Genomic DNA, 18,271 nt, shown 5'->3' with positions numbered 1-18,271 from the left:
AATTAACTAGCTTACCTAACTTCTTTAATCTAATCAAATTAGTTAAATGGGTCTTATATTAAAGACCAGAGGAGTATAATTTTTTTTTTGTTTTATATTGATGGATGTGCATGTTGTTCTTTCCATGCGATGCATGAAGATAGTTGAGGGATAATATTATTTGTTTTTGGGACAAAAAATAATTCATGTTGTTCGTTTTAAAATGGGGCGTAAAGACAATTCAAGGCAGCTTTTTAATTGGATCAATGTTAAGAACAATCAATTTTTACTCACTTTATTTAAGTACCAAGACTATTTCATCGCAAATGCTTATTGACTTGTCCATTCTCCAATTTGACTGAAAAAGTCATAGATCTTATCATACATAACTGGATCATCATCGCTTTTGATAAAATATTTAGAAAATTCAGTAATTATGATGACTGATTCCCTCATTAGAATTATCCTATAAATACTAGACCACCGCTCTATGAATGTCCATAATTTGTTCTACAAAATTTTTTTATAATAAGCCATGCACTCTTATCTAGCTTCTTTTCTTGCATGGTTTAGTCGTAATCTTCTATCTAAATATATATCAGCTCTGATTATTAATATAAAAGTTAGTTTAACTTTTAGTTTAGTTCTAAATACAAGACCCCAATCAATTTTGTCTCGAATATTTATCTATTTTTTAAAGATAATTTTTATAGTAGTTGTATATGTTAAAAGTTTCATTAAATTTTAGTTCTAGTTAATACATCTGTTTATTATAAATAATTAACATAATTATTTTTTAGGTGGTAATATAAAGGGAGAATTACAAAAAAAAAGCTGAAAATTACAAATTCCAAATTAGGTTTGGTAATATAACTTTATTTGATATTGATAAGTTTAAATTTGCAAATAACAATAAATTTTTATTAACATTCCTTATTTAGTATTTACAAAATTATAGTTTTTTTTAATCATTGTCCCATATATATATATATATATATATATTATACATATATGTTGTACCAAAACCAATTTGCGTGGTGCAGGTGAAAAGGCGGCTTTATTGAATGGACAGATTAGCTTGCGTTCGTGTGTGTGTTTCGTTCTTGGTGGCGATGAATGAGTTGTTTCAGTTCCTTGAAACATTTCTTCCACACATTTTCCCTTCTGAATATGAAATGCAAACAAAAACTATAAACCAAACAAATCTGAATTTTTTTTTCCAACGACCGTATGAATAATGCCATCTGTTATGGATTGGCATTGAATACTTGATAGATACTACATCCAATCCTTAATATAAGAGCTAGTTAACTAATTTGAGTAGATTAAAAAACTAGTTGAGTTAATTATTTGTAATAAATAACTATTATCTTTATAAAATATCCTTGTTAATCAAGTGTATTGGTTAGAACTATCATTATTATAAAAACTGCCTTGAAAAAAATGAATAAATATGAGAGACAAAATAGATTAGGATCTTATATTTAAATTAAAATAAAAGTTAAATAAATTCTTATATTAAGAATAGGAAGTATTAGCTGTTTATGGATGTAATATTACATTTATGTGCCAATAATTTGAATACTTTTAAAGGGGAAAAAGTTGGCGATCCTTTTAATTTATTGCTTGCCTTTATATTTTATCTAAAAATATGTGTTGGATTTTTCACCGCTGAAGGTTTATATTATTCCTAAACCTGACCGCCATTTAATCCCTATTAGGCTATTACTAGATTTACGACACTTTCCTAGAAGAAAAAATTTGGGCTTTTCCTGGCCCGATAGTCGCAGACTCTCGCGTGGGTCTCTGGCCCAATTAAAAAGTGTAGGAAAGAAGAAACAGCATCTTTTACCGGCCCAATAATTGTCCAATACATATTTAGGATACCCAGCCAGAAGGATTCCATTGTTTCGAAAATCTACATTTCTATGCATGATATCAGATCTTTAACAAGTTTATATTTGCATTCTTAGATTTTATGTAGAGTATTAACTAAATTTTTTTCTTTTGACCACCGGTATTAATTAAATTTGTCTCCAATCAAATTAAATACAAACATATTTATTTTAAATCTGAAAGGTACTTGCTACGGATTCATTAGAGACATATTACACACACACACAAATGTCCATATGAATTTGAGTAACTAAGCTGTATTTTTGGAGTTTCCATAATATATCAATGTATAACGTACATAAAATAATATTTATCAAAACAAAAGAACAAAAATTTCAGAACAGCGTTAATTAACTCTAACTGATATATATGTGTGTCCGTGCGCCTGCGCTGAAAATGATGGTTATTGTAGACCACTTTACCTTTCTAAAATTAAGGTGAAACGGTACCAAAAACAAGATTAAAACGTTAGAATAAACATTATTATACAAGTATGATCATATACTCCTTTAGTCCTATTTATAGGGTAGAAAGAGTTTTTTTTAGTCCTATTTATAAGTCATGTATTTTAAGGTTTTTCTTGATCTGTGTGAAATATGCTGAAAATACCTTGTAAATAGAATCTGAAGAGTATAACCTAGTATATAATGAGTCCAACAGAGACACTCTAAGCTAAATGTCACTACATCTAGTCTTTAGTGTAAAAGCCAGTTGGAGAGTTAAATCGAATCATACATGTAAAATCTCAATCTACTTTGCTTTTCATTTTTCTAAAATATCACTATTCCTTGTAAGAGGTTCCTACCAAAGAATATTTCAGTACACATGATTAAAGAAGATGGTTTAAAGAGGCTAATATACATTTGTGACAAATAACCAACTTAACTAATCTTTTTAATGTTCTCAAATTAGTTATCTTTTATATTAAAAACTGAAAATAATACATAATTATGATTGGTTAAGAAGGAGTGGGTGGGTGGTGTTTTAGTTAAGCTGTTATCCAAAAGGGAAGACGCTCACCTAATTTCTATGTCCGTTGTGATCCTCCATGTATGAAAACGCCTTCCTCTGTGAACTTTGAAGAATCTGGTGGAGTAGCTTCAAAGTAACTCATATCCAAACACTGTACTTAGCTCTCTACACCATATTGAATGATAAGTTGGACCATTTTGTGGTTCCACACAAATTCAATATATAACAAACACTCCAAAAATGACGCTCGAGCTTTTTTTCTTCTCAGTTAAATTGATGTCATTTTTAATTTATTTGCGAAATTACACCGTCATTTTCATACGAATTCTATCAAGTACCGATGGAATAATATATATAAAGTGAAGTTAGAATCATCGAACAAACAAGGCGGTTGATTAAGTACGTTGACGCATGCAGTTGACAAAAGGAACAAATAAACCAAAATAATGGAGACAGACCACGATAATGCACGTACGCCTTTTAATTTCTTTTGGCCACACCAGATCGATCACCTACGCTTTTTTCATTTGGTTTTCTTCCTGTGATGTGAACAATTAATTAATCTTGGTACGTGCGTGAAGAATATTGCTTGAAAGGCAAGCCAGTGACTTTAATGGAGGTATATATAAATGATTACAGTTAATTAACCGACTTCTTCAAAAAAAAGTCTTTAAAATATGTTTGTCGGAAAAGCTTAATTATATGGAGATGCAACGTACGTAGCATCAAAGTATCAGCTCTAAAGTGATGTTTTCATTCAGTTAATGCATGGGAAATCATCATAAGCATCATACGTTAATAGATAAATGAATAAATAAATTGAATGCGTGCATGCATGTTACCGATATCAATAGTTCTGTGTAGTTTTACTTCATAACATTGATTCAGACCTAATAACTCAAAATCAATGAAGAAACATTTTTCTAGGCAAGAAAACACACATATATGAATGCGTAATTATATTCAAGTTGGAATGAAATGGCTGCGTCACTTCCCATGGATATTTATCCTCTTTATAATTTGTATGCGCTTGCTTACTTTTTGTGTCTCCAGTGATTTCAATTTTTTATTGTAATTTTACTTAACGACACTTAATTTTAAGGTCAAATTTAAATTGATATATATTATTCTGATTACATCTTTGTTATTGCACATGTATTACACATATTAATATTATTTCATTTAATTATACTACTACCTCCTATTCTTAATATAAGAATTTATTTGGCATTTATTTTGGTCATAAAGTATAAGATCTCAATCTACTTTTTCTCTCACATTCATCTTTTTTTGAAAAATAATCTTTGTAATAATAATAGTTCTAACTAATATATTTGATTAGCAAAGATATTTTAGAAAAGATAATACCTATTTATTACAAATAACTAACTTCACTAATTTTTTTAATTTATTAAAATTAGTTAACCAGTTCTTATATTAAAGACTAGAAGTAGCATTTTATAGTAGTATATTTTAATATTACCAAAGTCGTGCAAGGGAGGGAGTGGCACCTAATTGATAACATATGAAGGGGGCAGTGAATGGGATGCATCATGTATGGGGGTAGAGGAAGAGAGAGGAGGGAGGGGGACCAGCCAGAGTTGGGCCACCGGCCGATCGCCATCAAGCGGCCACCGTGGAGTAATGGCACCACAGGTTACCCTTACCCTCCGCATGCCCTCTCTTCTCTTTTATTTAAAGCCACTGTGCCGTCGTCCCCCAGACCACCTTCTCTATCCTCATTATGAAATAAAAATTAATTAATATATATTTTTGTTAAAATTATTTGATTTTGTCCTCAACTCAACGAACATTCTGGGATTCCATCCCTCCCAGCTTCATTTGCCCACACGTTGGGAAAGGTAATTTTTGATTTAATTAGCCAGAGCGATAGTCTTTTTATTTCTCCAATTGCAATCACTTCGTATTACTATTAATTTCAAACAAGTTATGCTAACTGTTATGTTTGCTTCTTGACAAAGTTAACCTCTGCGGTCAAAGGTTCTCTCGTGAAAAACATATGATCTCTGCAAGTGAGATTATGTACTAATCAATTATTACAAGGCTTTTATATACGCATAACCAATGTTTTTAGACTTTCAAAACAAACATAGGTGGGTGATAACTCAATTGAAAACTTTGTTTCTTGAGAACTACTCTAATCCAACTATAGTGATGGAATTGGAGATCGAGATCGTTTGTCTCGTACCACAAATGTTGTAATTAATAGGTTGCTCATCCTTTAATTTGCATTTATGTTTACCAAACGCATGTCGCCGAATAATCGAAAAGACATATTTCAGCTCGATGCCTACTTGGTTTTAAGATAGAATAATAATAATCATATAATTCCATACAACATTATTAGAACCAATGTCATCACGGCCCGTCAGTTCCATAGTCATCTATTTCTACTTTCATCTCATGTTCAGATCAAATGTTCCAATCGTGTCTGTTTCTGACCAAACATTTATCAACAAACACACGTGTGTAAACATCACATACTACTTCCATCTCTTGAATTTGGTTTAAATGATATAATTTGGTGGATTAATTTTTGTTATAAAGTATTACGTACCCTAGGAGCTAAGGGAATTTTAGAGAAGTTCACTGGCATATTATACATATATTTTTTCATGGCCGAATACTAATTTAAAGATAAAAATGTGTTTTAAGCTGATTAATTTAAGATTACATCCGAGCTATCAACAATAATATTACTCATCGAAAGAAGGGCTCAAAGGTCTTGAATCCCAGGCACATGGAAGAAGCAGAATCTCAAACTGGCCTGAGTACTCTGGTTTACGGGGTTAAGTAGCCAATCTACATTAATTTATATTTCCTGAAACGTTAATTTAATCAGGAGAGAATAAGGATCTGAGATTTGAACAAGGAAAGAACCAAAAGACGACGAGCATAGGGAACCGCATGTGACTTGTGGAGGTGAGTATTCCAAAGCAAAGCTGAGAAACAGCCAAACAAGGGAAGGTACTTTTGGTTGGAATATCCAAATTCCAAACCCTAAATCTCAGCACATTGAATCGAATTCCACCTGTGAGTTAAAATTTTCATCAGTTTGACAAATGCCCTTTTCTCAGAATGTTCTATACAGCCCGTGAACTCACCTCATTCAGACTCATTTTTCATTCTAAATATAAAACTCTTATACAAATGTATATAATTAAAGGTCTTATATTTATGACCGGAGGAGTATATATATATTGGTCTGTTCAACTTTTGATGATAATCGGCTTTTCTGTGCAGTTACCCTTGTTTGGAGGCAGAGAATCTCATAACTTTGGTCAGTAAATATATATTTTTATATGTCGTTGCTGTGAAACGTGTGGCACCATCATTTGTAATTCAAGAGAAGTGTGGATTAAGGGAAGTAAAAGTGTGGGATAATAATCATATATATATATATATATATATAGTTGCATTGCTTGAGCTAGATGCAGCTTTCACAATTTGTCACTGTTTTGTTCTTCACAAATTAACAAAATTTCTATATCACTTTCACTTCACCGAAGACCAAAAAAAGGGGAAAAAAAAAAACCTCATGACGCTAAGCCATGACAAGCTAAGTAACCACATTCACCAACCTCATGGACCAAATTAAAAAAGAAAAGAAACCCAATTCACCAACTTCTTTTTGTTTTCTTCTTTTTCAAAATTGTTAATCTTAAAATTTAGTTGGTAGGCTCCTGTCAAGCATCAAAAGAATATATATATATATATATATATATATTAATTGTAAAATAACTAATAGGGCGTAAACATTATAATTTAAATGTCTCTTTTGATTATATTGTACTTGAATGACAGGTCTATTAAAAAACAACATTGGCCGTCTTATCCTTGTCATAATCCAAACGAAGTTGTTAACAACACCACACATTTTTTCTACAATTTCCATTTAAAAAAAGGAGAAAAAAGTTAGTACTATTGAGTCATGTCGGCAAATAAAATATGCTTGTGCGATGAAAAGAAAAGAAATAAAAAAAGAAAGACATTGAGATTTGATTTTTCATTCTTATTTAAAAACTAAAAAATATAAAGAAATATCAATATAGAAAATCAACATCATCAAAAGAATTGTGTAAAAGAAAAATGTATAGGAAGACTCATGGTTTACAGATCATAGTAGGCATCAGAGAATTCTTCTTGAATTTATATACAAATATATGGGCCAACTCTAGCTAATTGAAAATTGTTTATTATCATCCTCAAAATTTGATGGATAATTGTTTTAAATCCCCTCCCTCTCCATTACATCTAGCCAAACATACTTTAGGTGATAAAGTTAAATATTTCTTTGCTAAAAATATTTGGTGACCCCAAAAAAAGATTATGTCCTATCCAGGATGAATAAATGTTTCATTCCTTCACTTTCTCTAAACAAGGTCTTAAAACAAAAAAAAGAAAAGCAAATGGCAAAATAATAACAATGATTACTCAATCTCCCGAAAGTACCGTATTCAAAATGAATTCCATTGAGTATAAGATGCTTCATTAAAGCTAATTTTATTCCTTGAGGGGTCGATTCAACCAATCAATGATCATAAAAAATCAATATTCAATCCACATATAGTAATTGGGAACGATAGTTGCAAAAATGAGTCCTTTTCGTTTGAATTTTAACTAAGGAAAGAGATAATGTCCATGGCGGAACAAAGAAGCAATTATACATATTGGCGCCATTCTGAAATCCAGAACATTATATTCAAAAGCATGATAATGGCTTTTTTACTGCCCCAACAATCATCATAAAAGATACTTCTAAACCCAACAATATTAGATTATATATATTTCATTTGGTGTCACTGCTTAACAATGTTCTGTATTTAATTAATGACGATACGCATATTATCAAAAATTCATTGAAAAACTTCAACTTGGAGTGCAGGAAATATACTGTTAAACTTTTAATCAGTCTTTGCACAAAATTAGGACCTCATCACAATAGGGGTGAGTTATTACTTTATTATGCTCTGCTTTTGACAAAACTGAAAACCTATAAATTAATTGAGAGAAAAAAATGGCAGTCAAAGTACTTGGTAGGAGGCTGGTCATATTCTAGAATAAGGGAGGACAACAGAATTTAGAGTTTGTTTTTTTAAAAAAAAAGAGCAACGAGGAGACGGGAAAAAAATGAAACTCATGTTCATTTGTATTTATTATGTCTCTTCTTTCCTAAAAAAATATTATGTCTCTTCTTTCGCCTCAAAAATATTTCACAAATTTTATATTTTAAAAGATACAAATATTGATGGAGAAAATGAGAAAGGTGTCTACTAGTTTGTTGTACTTATTTAATATATATTTTAATTTTAAAAGTATTGTTTTTCAAATGAGATCAATAAAAAATTTGAAGGGGGAAGTATGATGATTGGCGATGATCTTTTTGGTGGGAAACCAGGTTTTTTCACTGTGAAAGCAGAGATGGGGTCGTGTTTGTGTTACGTGAGAGATAACACATTAACACGTACTCTTATTATTCGCAAACATCAACATGTCGCCAACTGACTCCAATCTAATACACTCACTCTCATGTCTCTACTCTCTTTCTCTCTCTTTCTTTGTCTATTGTCTTCTTCTTTCTTCTTCTTTTCGTTCTCTCTCGTGTCACGAGACCCCCTTCCTCCACTGACCTGGCTTTCTCCTTTTCCTTTTCTTAATTTATACAAAAAGCAATATATAATTGCATCAATCACTCCTTCTTCTTCTGTCCTGCCAGCGCAAGACTATCCAAGTATCTTTCATCCTCCTCCTCTTCTTCCTCCCCCAATTTTCCCTCTCTCTGTTTTTTTCTTCTGCTTTGCTTGACCAAACCCATCTCACATTATTCGTATTCCCTCTTAAATTAACCATCTTTTCCCTCTAATTGTAATATTCCGCCACTACTCTCTCTCTCTCTCTCTCTCCCCCCTCTGTAGTTCTGAATCAGATCCTTTTTTAACCCCAACCAATTATTGCTTGCTGGTTAGTTGAACCAAATGACTCGGCTTTTTCGATCCAAATCTTGCGGAGTCGAGGGTCGTACTCAGTTCAACCCGCCTACACCGAGTCCAGTTTTTCAGGATGTGAAAAAGGAAGACAACGAGGAGATGGAAGAAGAAGAGGAGGAAGACGAGGACGAGGAGGAATTAGAGAGTGAAGATGATGAATCAAGGTACCCCGTCTCGACGCCGTTCATAAACCCTGCCTCGAAATCCGGCGGAGCGGAAATTCGAGCTCGGCAAAATCAGAATCAATTTGCGATATTGGATTTGCTGACGGCGGCGCTGAGGAAATCGCTGGTCACCTGTAGTGTTGAGAGAGAGGACGTTTCTTCCTTGGACATAAGCTGGCCAACGGAGGTTCGCCATGTATCTCACGTTACCTTTGATAGGTTTAATGGGTTTCTGGGTTTGCCAACGGAGCTCGAGCCAGAGGTTCCCATGAGGGTGCCTAGTGCCAGGTAAGCCATTGTAGCTTTATTTTTCTTCTTCTTCTTCTTCTTTATTTCTTCTTTCACGCTAAAATATGACGAATGTGTTCAATTTTGCTTCGGCTTTCTCCAGAAATCAATGAGCCTAGTATTTTGAAATTTCTGCAGAATTAGATTACATGCAATTTTATGTTTTAGATATGCGCCGAGGAATGTTAACTTGACAATTTAGCTCATTGCTTAATGCATTTAAATTCTTTGCGTGTGTCAGAGTGTCCTGAAAGATGAAGCTGGGCTCTTTTTGCGGTGCCTCAGTTTAGGGAATCTTCTATGTCACCTTTTCTGTGTTCGTTGCAAGTTTCAATACAGATCTTTTACTTTCGTTTTTTTAATTAAAAAATATTCTGAAAGTTGTACGAGCCTTCAGTGGGTTTTTCGACCAAGAAACGGAAATGAGATCTTCACTAGTACGTTAAATGAGGCTTCAGTGGATTGGTTGGAGTGGAAGTTTATATCGATTCAATACTGGTTTTGTTCATGTTAATTGATGTAGTTTTGGTTTGTTGACTGGGGAGGAATATGGTCAACATTAGAATCTTCCTTTCCTTTGCATACCAAGCTTGCCAGTAGAAGATATTCAGATGTCTGTTTGAACTTGCACTGCATATTTGATGCATATAAAAATGATTGCTATATAATCTTGTGATGTTTGTCATGAATCCCTTGTTTCTCCCTCTATATGTCTTTCTGATTCCAGCTAACAATTTTTCCTCCATTGCATTCTCATATCACCTCCGGATCATTCAGTGTGAGGGTTTTTGGTGTTTCTGCAAAGTCGATGCAGTGCTCTTATGATTACAGGGGAAACAGCGTCCCCACAATTCTGCTGATGATGCAAAAGCGACTGTACTCAGAGGGAGGCCTTAAAGTATGTTTTGTATCTACGCAAATTGTTGGTTAAAGAATATTTAATCGCTTTTTCTGCATAATAAATAATACTAAGCTTTAATTTGATGCCTGCAATTCTTAAAGGCAGAAGGAATATTCCGAATCAATCCAGATAACAGCCAAGAGGAGTTTGTTCGTGATCAGCTAAACAGAGGTGTAGTGCCTCATGGAATTGATGTTCACTGTTTATCTGGTTTGATAAAGGTAAGATATAGGTCCGTTGAACTGCTCAACTGTATTAAACATCGTCTTTGAGAACTCTACAGATTCTCTCACTCGTGTATGATTTGTATGTGATCTGCAAAATGAAAGTGAGCAGACAAAATACATTTTGGTTTCCTTCTGAAGCAGAGTTTAGTATCACAGTTAGTTTGACAATTCAGATATCTACAAGTCTTCTTGAGATTGTTCTGTTGCTCAATACCACTGCATTAACTACTGCTCATGTCTTGTTCCTTTTATGTCTTCCAGGCATGGTTTAGAGAACTTCCAAGTGGGGTGCTTGATTCTCTTACCCCAGAACAGGTGATGCGCTGCAACACAGAAGATGGCTGTACTAAACTAGAGGAGTTGCTTCCTCCAACAGAAGCCGCACTGCTTGACTGGGCCATCAATCTGATGGCAGATGTTGTGGAGCATGAGCGGTACAACAAGATGAATGCCCGCAATATTGCTATGGTTTTCGCACCCAACATGACTCAGGTTTGTTGCCTATATGAAGCAGAAATGCTTATTCGTGCAGAATTCAAGTTTCTGGCACTCACTACCAGAAATGCTTATTCATTTATTCAACAAACAGTACAATCCGCTGCCTCTCTTATTACTTGTCTAGAGAGACAGTTAGTTAATTGGGCGGGTATCTCATCTCCAGACAGCTCATAACAGATTTAACCACTCATAAATAAAAATGCACTTGTTCAATATTCATAACAGAGATTACTGCTAAACCACTTCTACATCACTTATGTACTAATCGGAGGTGAACAACTGGATTTCTGATGATTTTGCTGTTTGGTACAACTTGCTTAAGTTTCATTTCTAATATGAAATGGAGAAATTGTTTTTCTTAGAGACTTGATTTGTTAAAATTTTTAATTAGATATTTAAAGTATCTTTTTTCAACCAATTTATTTGACATATTGCATTAGTTAACAATATTACAATAACCAAAAATTACTGAATCCCGGATGTAATGATCAGCATGTGCATCCTCTTTGTATATTAATATTTTCGCCTGAGTATAAATTTCCTTGGGTTATGCAGATGGCTGATCCTTTGACTGCACTAATTCATGCTGTGCAAGTAATGAACTTCCTTAGAACTCTGATTCTGAAGACCCTTCGAGAAAGAGAGGAATCATCTGCTAATGAGGGGATGGTTTATTCTCCGTCCTGCAAAGACGATCCTGTTCCTCTAGATTTTAACACCAAGGAATTGATCGAGCAAACTGAAGATGTTAATGCCAAGAAATCACCACCTAGAAGTGAGTTGTTGAGTGTTGAGGCGAAACTTAGGACCCCTGAGGAGAAGGGAAATAATGCAGAAGATGGGGAATTTGTATCTGTTTCAGGCGGCAGCACGCCTTGTAGATACGAGACTGGTGCTATAGAAAATAGATATAGAAGTAAATATGATAGTGAACACTGGCTAAGATTGAGAAAGGGCGTACGCAAGCTATGCAGGCACCCAGTATTTCAACTCACCAAGTTCAAGAAGTCTTCAACTGTTGGCATTGTAAATACTAGGGGAAGAGGTGGAGAGGCTTGGGCTTAGAACTATTTTCAATTGCCCCTTTTTTTTCCCCCTCCCTTTATGTGATTTGATATATACAGATCATTGTGTGAGATTGTGTTCTATAGTTTAACATAGCTTCAGCTGTAACTTCTGGTTTGGCTTTTCTAGTAAATGTATAATTTGCTGGGGATGTTGAGATGGTACTCTTGAAAGTTGTGTATCAAATGATTAGCTTAGAAAATGTTTTAGTTTCTGACACAATAAAATTAGAGCTTTACTTTAAGATCATGGAAGTGAACACTTACGATAGTGTTATAGAATTAAACATCTGAACTTCTGTGTCAGAAGTTTTGTTGCTCGGACTCCACCAGCATCGCATTATGATCTAATGAACACCCATTGAATTAGCCGAAGTACTCCAAGTTCGCAAGTTTACGATTTTACAATGATAAAAATGCCAACTGATGAGGAAGGATGCTGGTTGTGAACGGAGCAAAGGAATCTTTGAATCATCGCTTTCCAAGCTTTTTCTTTTGTAGTGGTTAGCGTTGCGGAAAAAAACTTAGATGCTATTCTTGATATGCTTTATGTGCTATTCTTGACATCCTTTATCTACTGTTTTTTCCATTACTAAATGATTCAAGCAACTTCTTTACAGCTCATGCTTGTTACTTTAACTTCGTTCAGGTATGATAAACCTAACAGCTGAAGCAAGAGTTATTTTTAAAAATTAGTAAATGGCAAAGAAGAATTTGGAAGCTAAACGGTAAACAGTGGGCATTCAAAGTCTTTGTTTAAAATGATGGTAAGATTTTTAAAAACAACTTTTCAATCGTAATTTTAAGTGTGACTATGATTGTTATGCTTTTTTGTGATTTGTTCAACGTGGCTTTATTCCCAAAATGGGCAGAGAATTAGTGTTGAAAGGCATTGATCGGGCAGGTGTTTTTGTTGGACGCCAAAATATCATATCAGAATTCAGATCCAGCAAAGTTGATGGTTACGGTCTCGTAGTTATCAGGACCATCTTACTGTTATATGTTGCAATCGTGGTTAGTGAGCCTCGGATTCACAAATCCTTTGAGCAGCACATTACGCATTCACATATTTATCTCTCATTCTTAGTATAAGAGTTAGTTTGACATTTAATTTAGTTTTAAATATAAGACCCCAATCCATCTTGTTTCTTATATTTATCTATTTTTTTAACCCATACTTTTTAATAGTTTCAAATGTTAAAGATTCTAACTAATACATATGATTTTAAGATTATTTTAAAAAACAACACATATTTATTATAAATAACTAATTTTTTAATTTACTCAAATTAATGAACTAGTTTTTATATGAATGACCAAAGATAGCACTAATTAATGAGGTCACATCATTTAAAAGGTGACCCAACCTTCATTAGCAACATGACCGAATCAATTAATTAATTATCATTTCAGATTTAATCTGTATAGTTTCTTGGAAATTGGGCTCTTGATGCATGAAAACAGGCCGTAATATGATGGCCTAATTTCTGTGTTCCAACATACGGGAAGCCCAGGAACAAGATTTTCCCTTTCAATCCGATATCCTGGGCCCCTTGTATCTGTACGGCCCATATATGTAAATCCCTCGTGAGATTATTGCATTTCACGTCTATTTTTGTAAAATGTATAGAAACTTAGCTTTAAATTAAATATGCATAAGCTTATTAAGATTAATGTCTTAAGAAATATTGAAATTATAAGAAAATGATTGCGTGTACTATTTTGATTAACGCCCCTCGCTGGTTTCAAATTAAAGCACCCGTCATTATCCAATCCACTTTTTAATTTTCGTTTGCTTCGCTCCCCCGGGGGGATAGTAGCGTGTTGAGCAAGTTGTCCTCCCTAACCCTAATTTTGTTATTTTTTGGGGCCTAACAAAACAGCAGGAAAAAAAAAAACACAGACGCACAATTTTGTCCTGGTTCAATTCGATTCACTCTAATTTCTTTATCCTTCTTAAATTGTATCGTGTATGTCTTGTAAAATCTAAGGAGTGAGGACAGAATGATCTGATAACCTAAATTTGGCTTACGCCCGACAACAGTATCCAGGGAGGAAAAGAAGGTACCTAAATATAAAATATCTATAGAATATCGAAGTAAAGACAAAAACACTTAAATTTGATCTGTCCATTACTACGAATCCAGCAAGAGATTTACATCATCCGGATAAAGAGATAAAAGGCAATGGAAATTTGCATGCAGGAAGTATACCCCATGAAAGGCACAGCATAACAAATGTATTAAATTACGTGGGGAAGGAAATTGGTGTTAATTAAATGAGATTAATAAAAGTAAATAAATAATGAGCCAATCATATAAGAGTTTGAGATCATTGGAGGTTTTGCCGCAATATGGGACCATTTTATTAAAAAAGTTTGTCTGCAAAATAAAGAGACACACACTGACACACATATGATAGGCAGAGAATAGACGAAAAAGGAAAGATAGGCTGCTGTAAGAATAAATGCTTTTAATGTTAGTGTCGTTATGTTAGGTGGGAAAGAGTTCCACATATGTCCCATGCAATATATTTCTGCCTTCAATCACTATAAGCTTATCATCAGCGTGTTACATTGTATTTTTGCTGCTACTTACTGATGCCTCTCTTCATCTTTCTCTAGATCTATGAAAGTACCATGTCAAATGTACCTCAATTTCATTTATGTATTACGATCATACAACTTTATCTGGAGTACTGTTGTTGTTGTGATCTTCAGATTTGATTACTATCTATTGCTTTTACTATAGGAATTAGTTTGGGAGTTAGACTCTGTCTTACATGTAAGATTTCAACTCCCTTTGTAGTTAAAATTGAACTACAAATTAGATTTTATATTAAAAATATGAGATAGTATTTTCTTTTCCAAATTATATATATTGACTGTGCATGTTAGAAGGATTCCTACCAAGGGTAATTTCAATATATATGACTAAAGAGAGTAGCTTCTAGAAGCCAACATATATTTGTTACAAATAACTAACTTAAATAATTTTTTAATACCCACAGATTAATTATCTAACCTTATGTTAATGATTAAGATAGCACAAACCTAATGTTAGCCATTTAAAGCTTTAATTAGTTGGGGTTAGTATGATATATATTGGTGCAAGCTCTTTTTTATTATATATATTGTCGGCTTTTCCTTTGCGAATACATAGAGCAATTTTTTTCTTGATTTTTTCCCATTTAAACAATAATTTTTGTTTTTAAAAGTACACACAATCCTTCTATATAGAACAAAAACAAAACCTATCTCACCCTCTAGTTTAATTTTAGGCCTTTTTTTTTTTTTCAATTTGAATGTCTTCTATATATCAAGTTAAACTCGTGTGTGTGTCTGTTTGTGTGCGTCTGTTTGAATTTTAAAAATTAATGAGTGACATTTTGATTAAAAAAATGTAATTTCGATTAAATTATTTAAGATAGTTTTTTTGTTTTATAAAATACGTACGTATATTTTAAAATTTAAAGCCATGGTTTGTACAGTTCTAATAAAGTTCTTCGGAAATCTATATAATTCATTGAGAACAAGAATTGTATATTAGAACACTAATGATGAGCAAGCATGCTATATATTTAGACGGATTTTTCTGTTTAATAACATTTAAAAAAATTAGAACTAAACGCAAGTGCTTATTAATTAGGATAACATTTTTCAATTAGAAATGTGTAAAAATAAGTTGTAGAATTTTTGTATATCAAGAATTAATGTTGGGAAGGATAGATGGCTAGACGATATATATATAAAATGATGTACAGCAGTTATGAACATTTAATATGAAAAGGAAACCTGAGGCGGCGTGAATTGTGAATTTGTGAATGGTTTGTCCAGATTGGTATCTGTCGCGCAGGGCCTTAATATATGCACGAAGGCGATTTCAATATATACATATAATGCATAAGGGCATCAATATTTATATATATATTTATGTATATTTATAATATTTGTCGTATTATATACATAACTCTTTATACTTGTCTCTGCCAAAAAGGAAATGCGTGAGAAATTAGGTTGTCGATCACTGTTGTCGATTCGATCCAGATCAGATCCTGTCACAAAAATGTTTTGGTTGAAAAGCTCGCTAAATGATTAAAAAAAGAAAAAAAATTTCCGATTGAATATTATTAACTTAGAATATCTATCAATGCCAGCAATTTTTTTATGAAGATTAACCTGTTTATATTCATGCATTCAAATCTCAAAAAGATCTACAAATACTTATCTAGTTCTACTTATAAGGCAAAGTAAAATTGTTTGTTATCCTATTTATAAGTTATATACATCATTAAATTTTTCATACAAATATATAAGTGCATCTTTTGTTTATTATTTATGGAAACAAGACATTAAAATATAATGTACTACATATTAAATAGTTGAAAAGTTATTAAATTTTTAAGACAGCATCGATGATATTTAAATTTTTTTTTCCTAATTTTGGTAAAACATGTTTGAAGTATCTTTTAATTAAGAGGAGAGGAATACACTAGAATACGAGAGATGCACACAAAGCACTATACACTTCTGTTATATTATATGTCTCAAATCTGAATGCACTTTAGCTTTTATGAATATAATGCGAGGAATATGGGATGGGTTTGTGTGGTAATATTGGTCAGCTCTGAAAATTGAATGGTGAGCGTAAAAGTCAAAAGCAAAGGTGTGGGCGTGTGAGTGTTAGAAAAGGAGGTAATATAAGGATCACGGAGGGTACAGTACGTGGCAGTAACAAGCCAATGATCGATGAAAAGGAAGATATTTGTGAGGATCCTCATGGAAATGAGGCAAATTAAACGACACACACACACACACACTAGTACGTATATAGCCCATAGAATTAATAGACGTCGTTATCTCAGTAACTTGGGAGTTTCAGTAGTTTGGCGCTTTTATGCCATAATTTGTCACCCAATGGCTTGATTTTGATATCTTCTCGCATGCTCGCTTTGTCCTATACTGTACTCCTCTCCCCCCAATTCAATGATGCCGTAATTAAGTAGCTTCCTTCACCAACACATCAATTCATCATCATTATATTTTTAACCTCCCCAGATTGGTACATCTTGTTCTTAGATCAGAGGAATTACAGCGTGTAATTAAATTGGCTCACTGCTAAATGAGAGATACATATGCGTGTGTATGAAAAAGGTGGACGGCGACGCGGAAGAAGCAAGTTATTGGAAATTAAATCAGTGTGTATGTGTGAGAGTGAGAGGCATGAGGTTATGTGTTGTGAATTTATGATGGGGATGGGAGTGTTGATTTCAACTTCATTTGATGTGAATCGAACAACATGTCTCCCTCAAGGATGTTGTGCTTCTTTGGCGCCTCATTCCCACATGTGAGGATTGTATGGTTGGGACAATTACTCATACCAAATTACATTATTATGGCCATCCATCAGAACAAAACATGATCCCCCAGCTTCCCTCTTGCCAACTTGTATATGTACTACCTCCGGTCCTAAATATAAGACTTCGTTTGTAGGTTATGAACGAAAGAACCGTACCGGAGGTAGTACACATATAGGAGTACTATATGGTGATTGAGGATTAATAATGATCAGACACACATACATGTAATTACATTCTTGTAAGTTTTAAACGAATCGAGTTTCATATTCAGAACTTGTCTTGTTTTGAAACTCCGAGAAACAAGAGAGCTGATAAAGTGTCATCAAATGAGAGTCCTATAGTAACACATCGTTCTGAGTTGTGCGGCTTAATTGACGATAATGGTCTTGAATAACATTTCCAACACCGTTGATCTCCAAATCTGATACATGAGAGTAATTATTGTTTCTGCTCATGATAAATTAACAGAGGAGGGGGATTGAAATTTTGAGGTACGAGAAAAAGGCAATCATATAGTCTGTCGCGTTGGGTTAATGGAGATTATTGAGAGTTTTAATCTGTTGTTGGCACTAGAAATTGCAAATTAAAGAGTTAGTTTGGATGAAGTCCTATATATATATATATATATATATATGCATGAACTGCAGGCTCACAAAATCAAGCTCGTGATGTGGCCGGTGAAGATGTTTTCACGTGCTTGATAAAGTAGATTCATCAGTTCACTAATTATGACCAAAGTGGATTTAGTTAGGTGGAAAATAAGGTTAGTTGGCATCAAAAGCTCATTCCCAGAAACAAAGGAATGAGCAGTCAACTTTCCATATCTGTTCACGCTATCTCATCATTCTCGTTTTATCAAGGTTGAGAATTGGTTGGCCCTTCTCATCTGTTGTTTGGATTATTTCAATGGCAACCA

The 18,271-nt window shown here is 33.5% G+C and overlaps 1 protein-coding gene across 1 annotated transcript; it reads left to right on the top strand.

Annotated features, from left to right (window-relative positions):
• Positions 1 to 8,465: 8,465 nt before the first annotated feature.
• LOC114736198 (rho GTPase-activating protein 3) lies at positions 8,466 to 12,242 on the top strand. Its single transcript, XM_028923971.1, has 5 exons — positions 8,466 to 9,307; positions 10,085 to 10,205; positions 10,310 to 10,429; positions 10,697 to 10,927; positions 11,489 to 12,242. Exons 1-5 carry the CDS (start codon positions 8,844 to 8,846, stop codon positions 11,996 to 11,998), a joined length of 1,446 nt encoding a protein of 481 aa, XP_028779804.1. The 5' UTR covers positions 8,466 to 8,843; the 3' UTR covers positions 11,999 to 12,242.
• The last annotated feature ends 6,029 nt before the right edge of the window (positions 12,243 to 18,271 follow it).

The sequence above is a fragment of the Neltuma alba genome, unplaced genomic scaffold (assembly GCF_004799145.2).
Source record: "Neltuma alba isolate B1F8T4 unplaced genomic scaffold, ASM479914v2 tig00013318_pilon, whole genome shotgun sequence".
Taxonomy (NCBI): Eukaryota; Viridiplantae; Streptophyta; class Magnoliopsida; order Fabales; family Fabaceae; genus Neltuma; species Neltuma alba.
The sequence above is the reverse complement of the archived record's forward strand: the minus strand, read 5'-3'. Positions and strand labels throughout refer to the sequence as shown.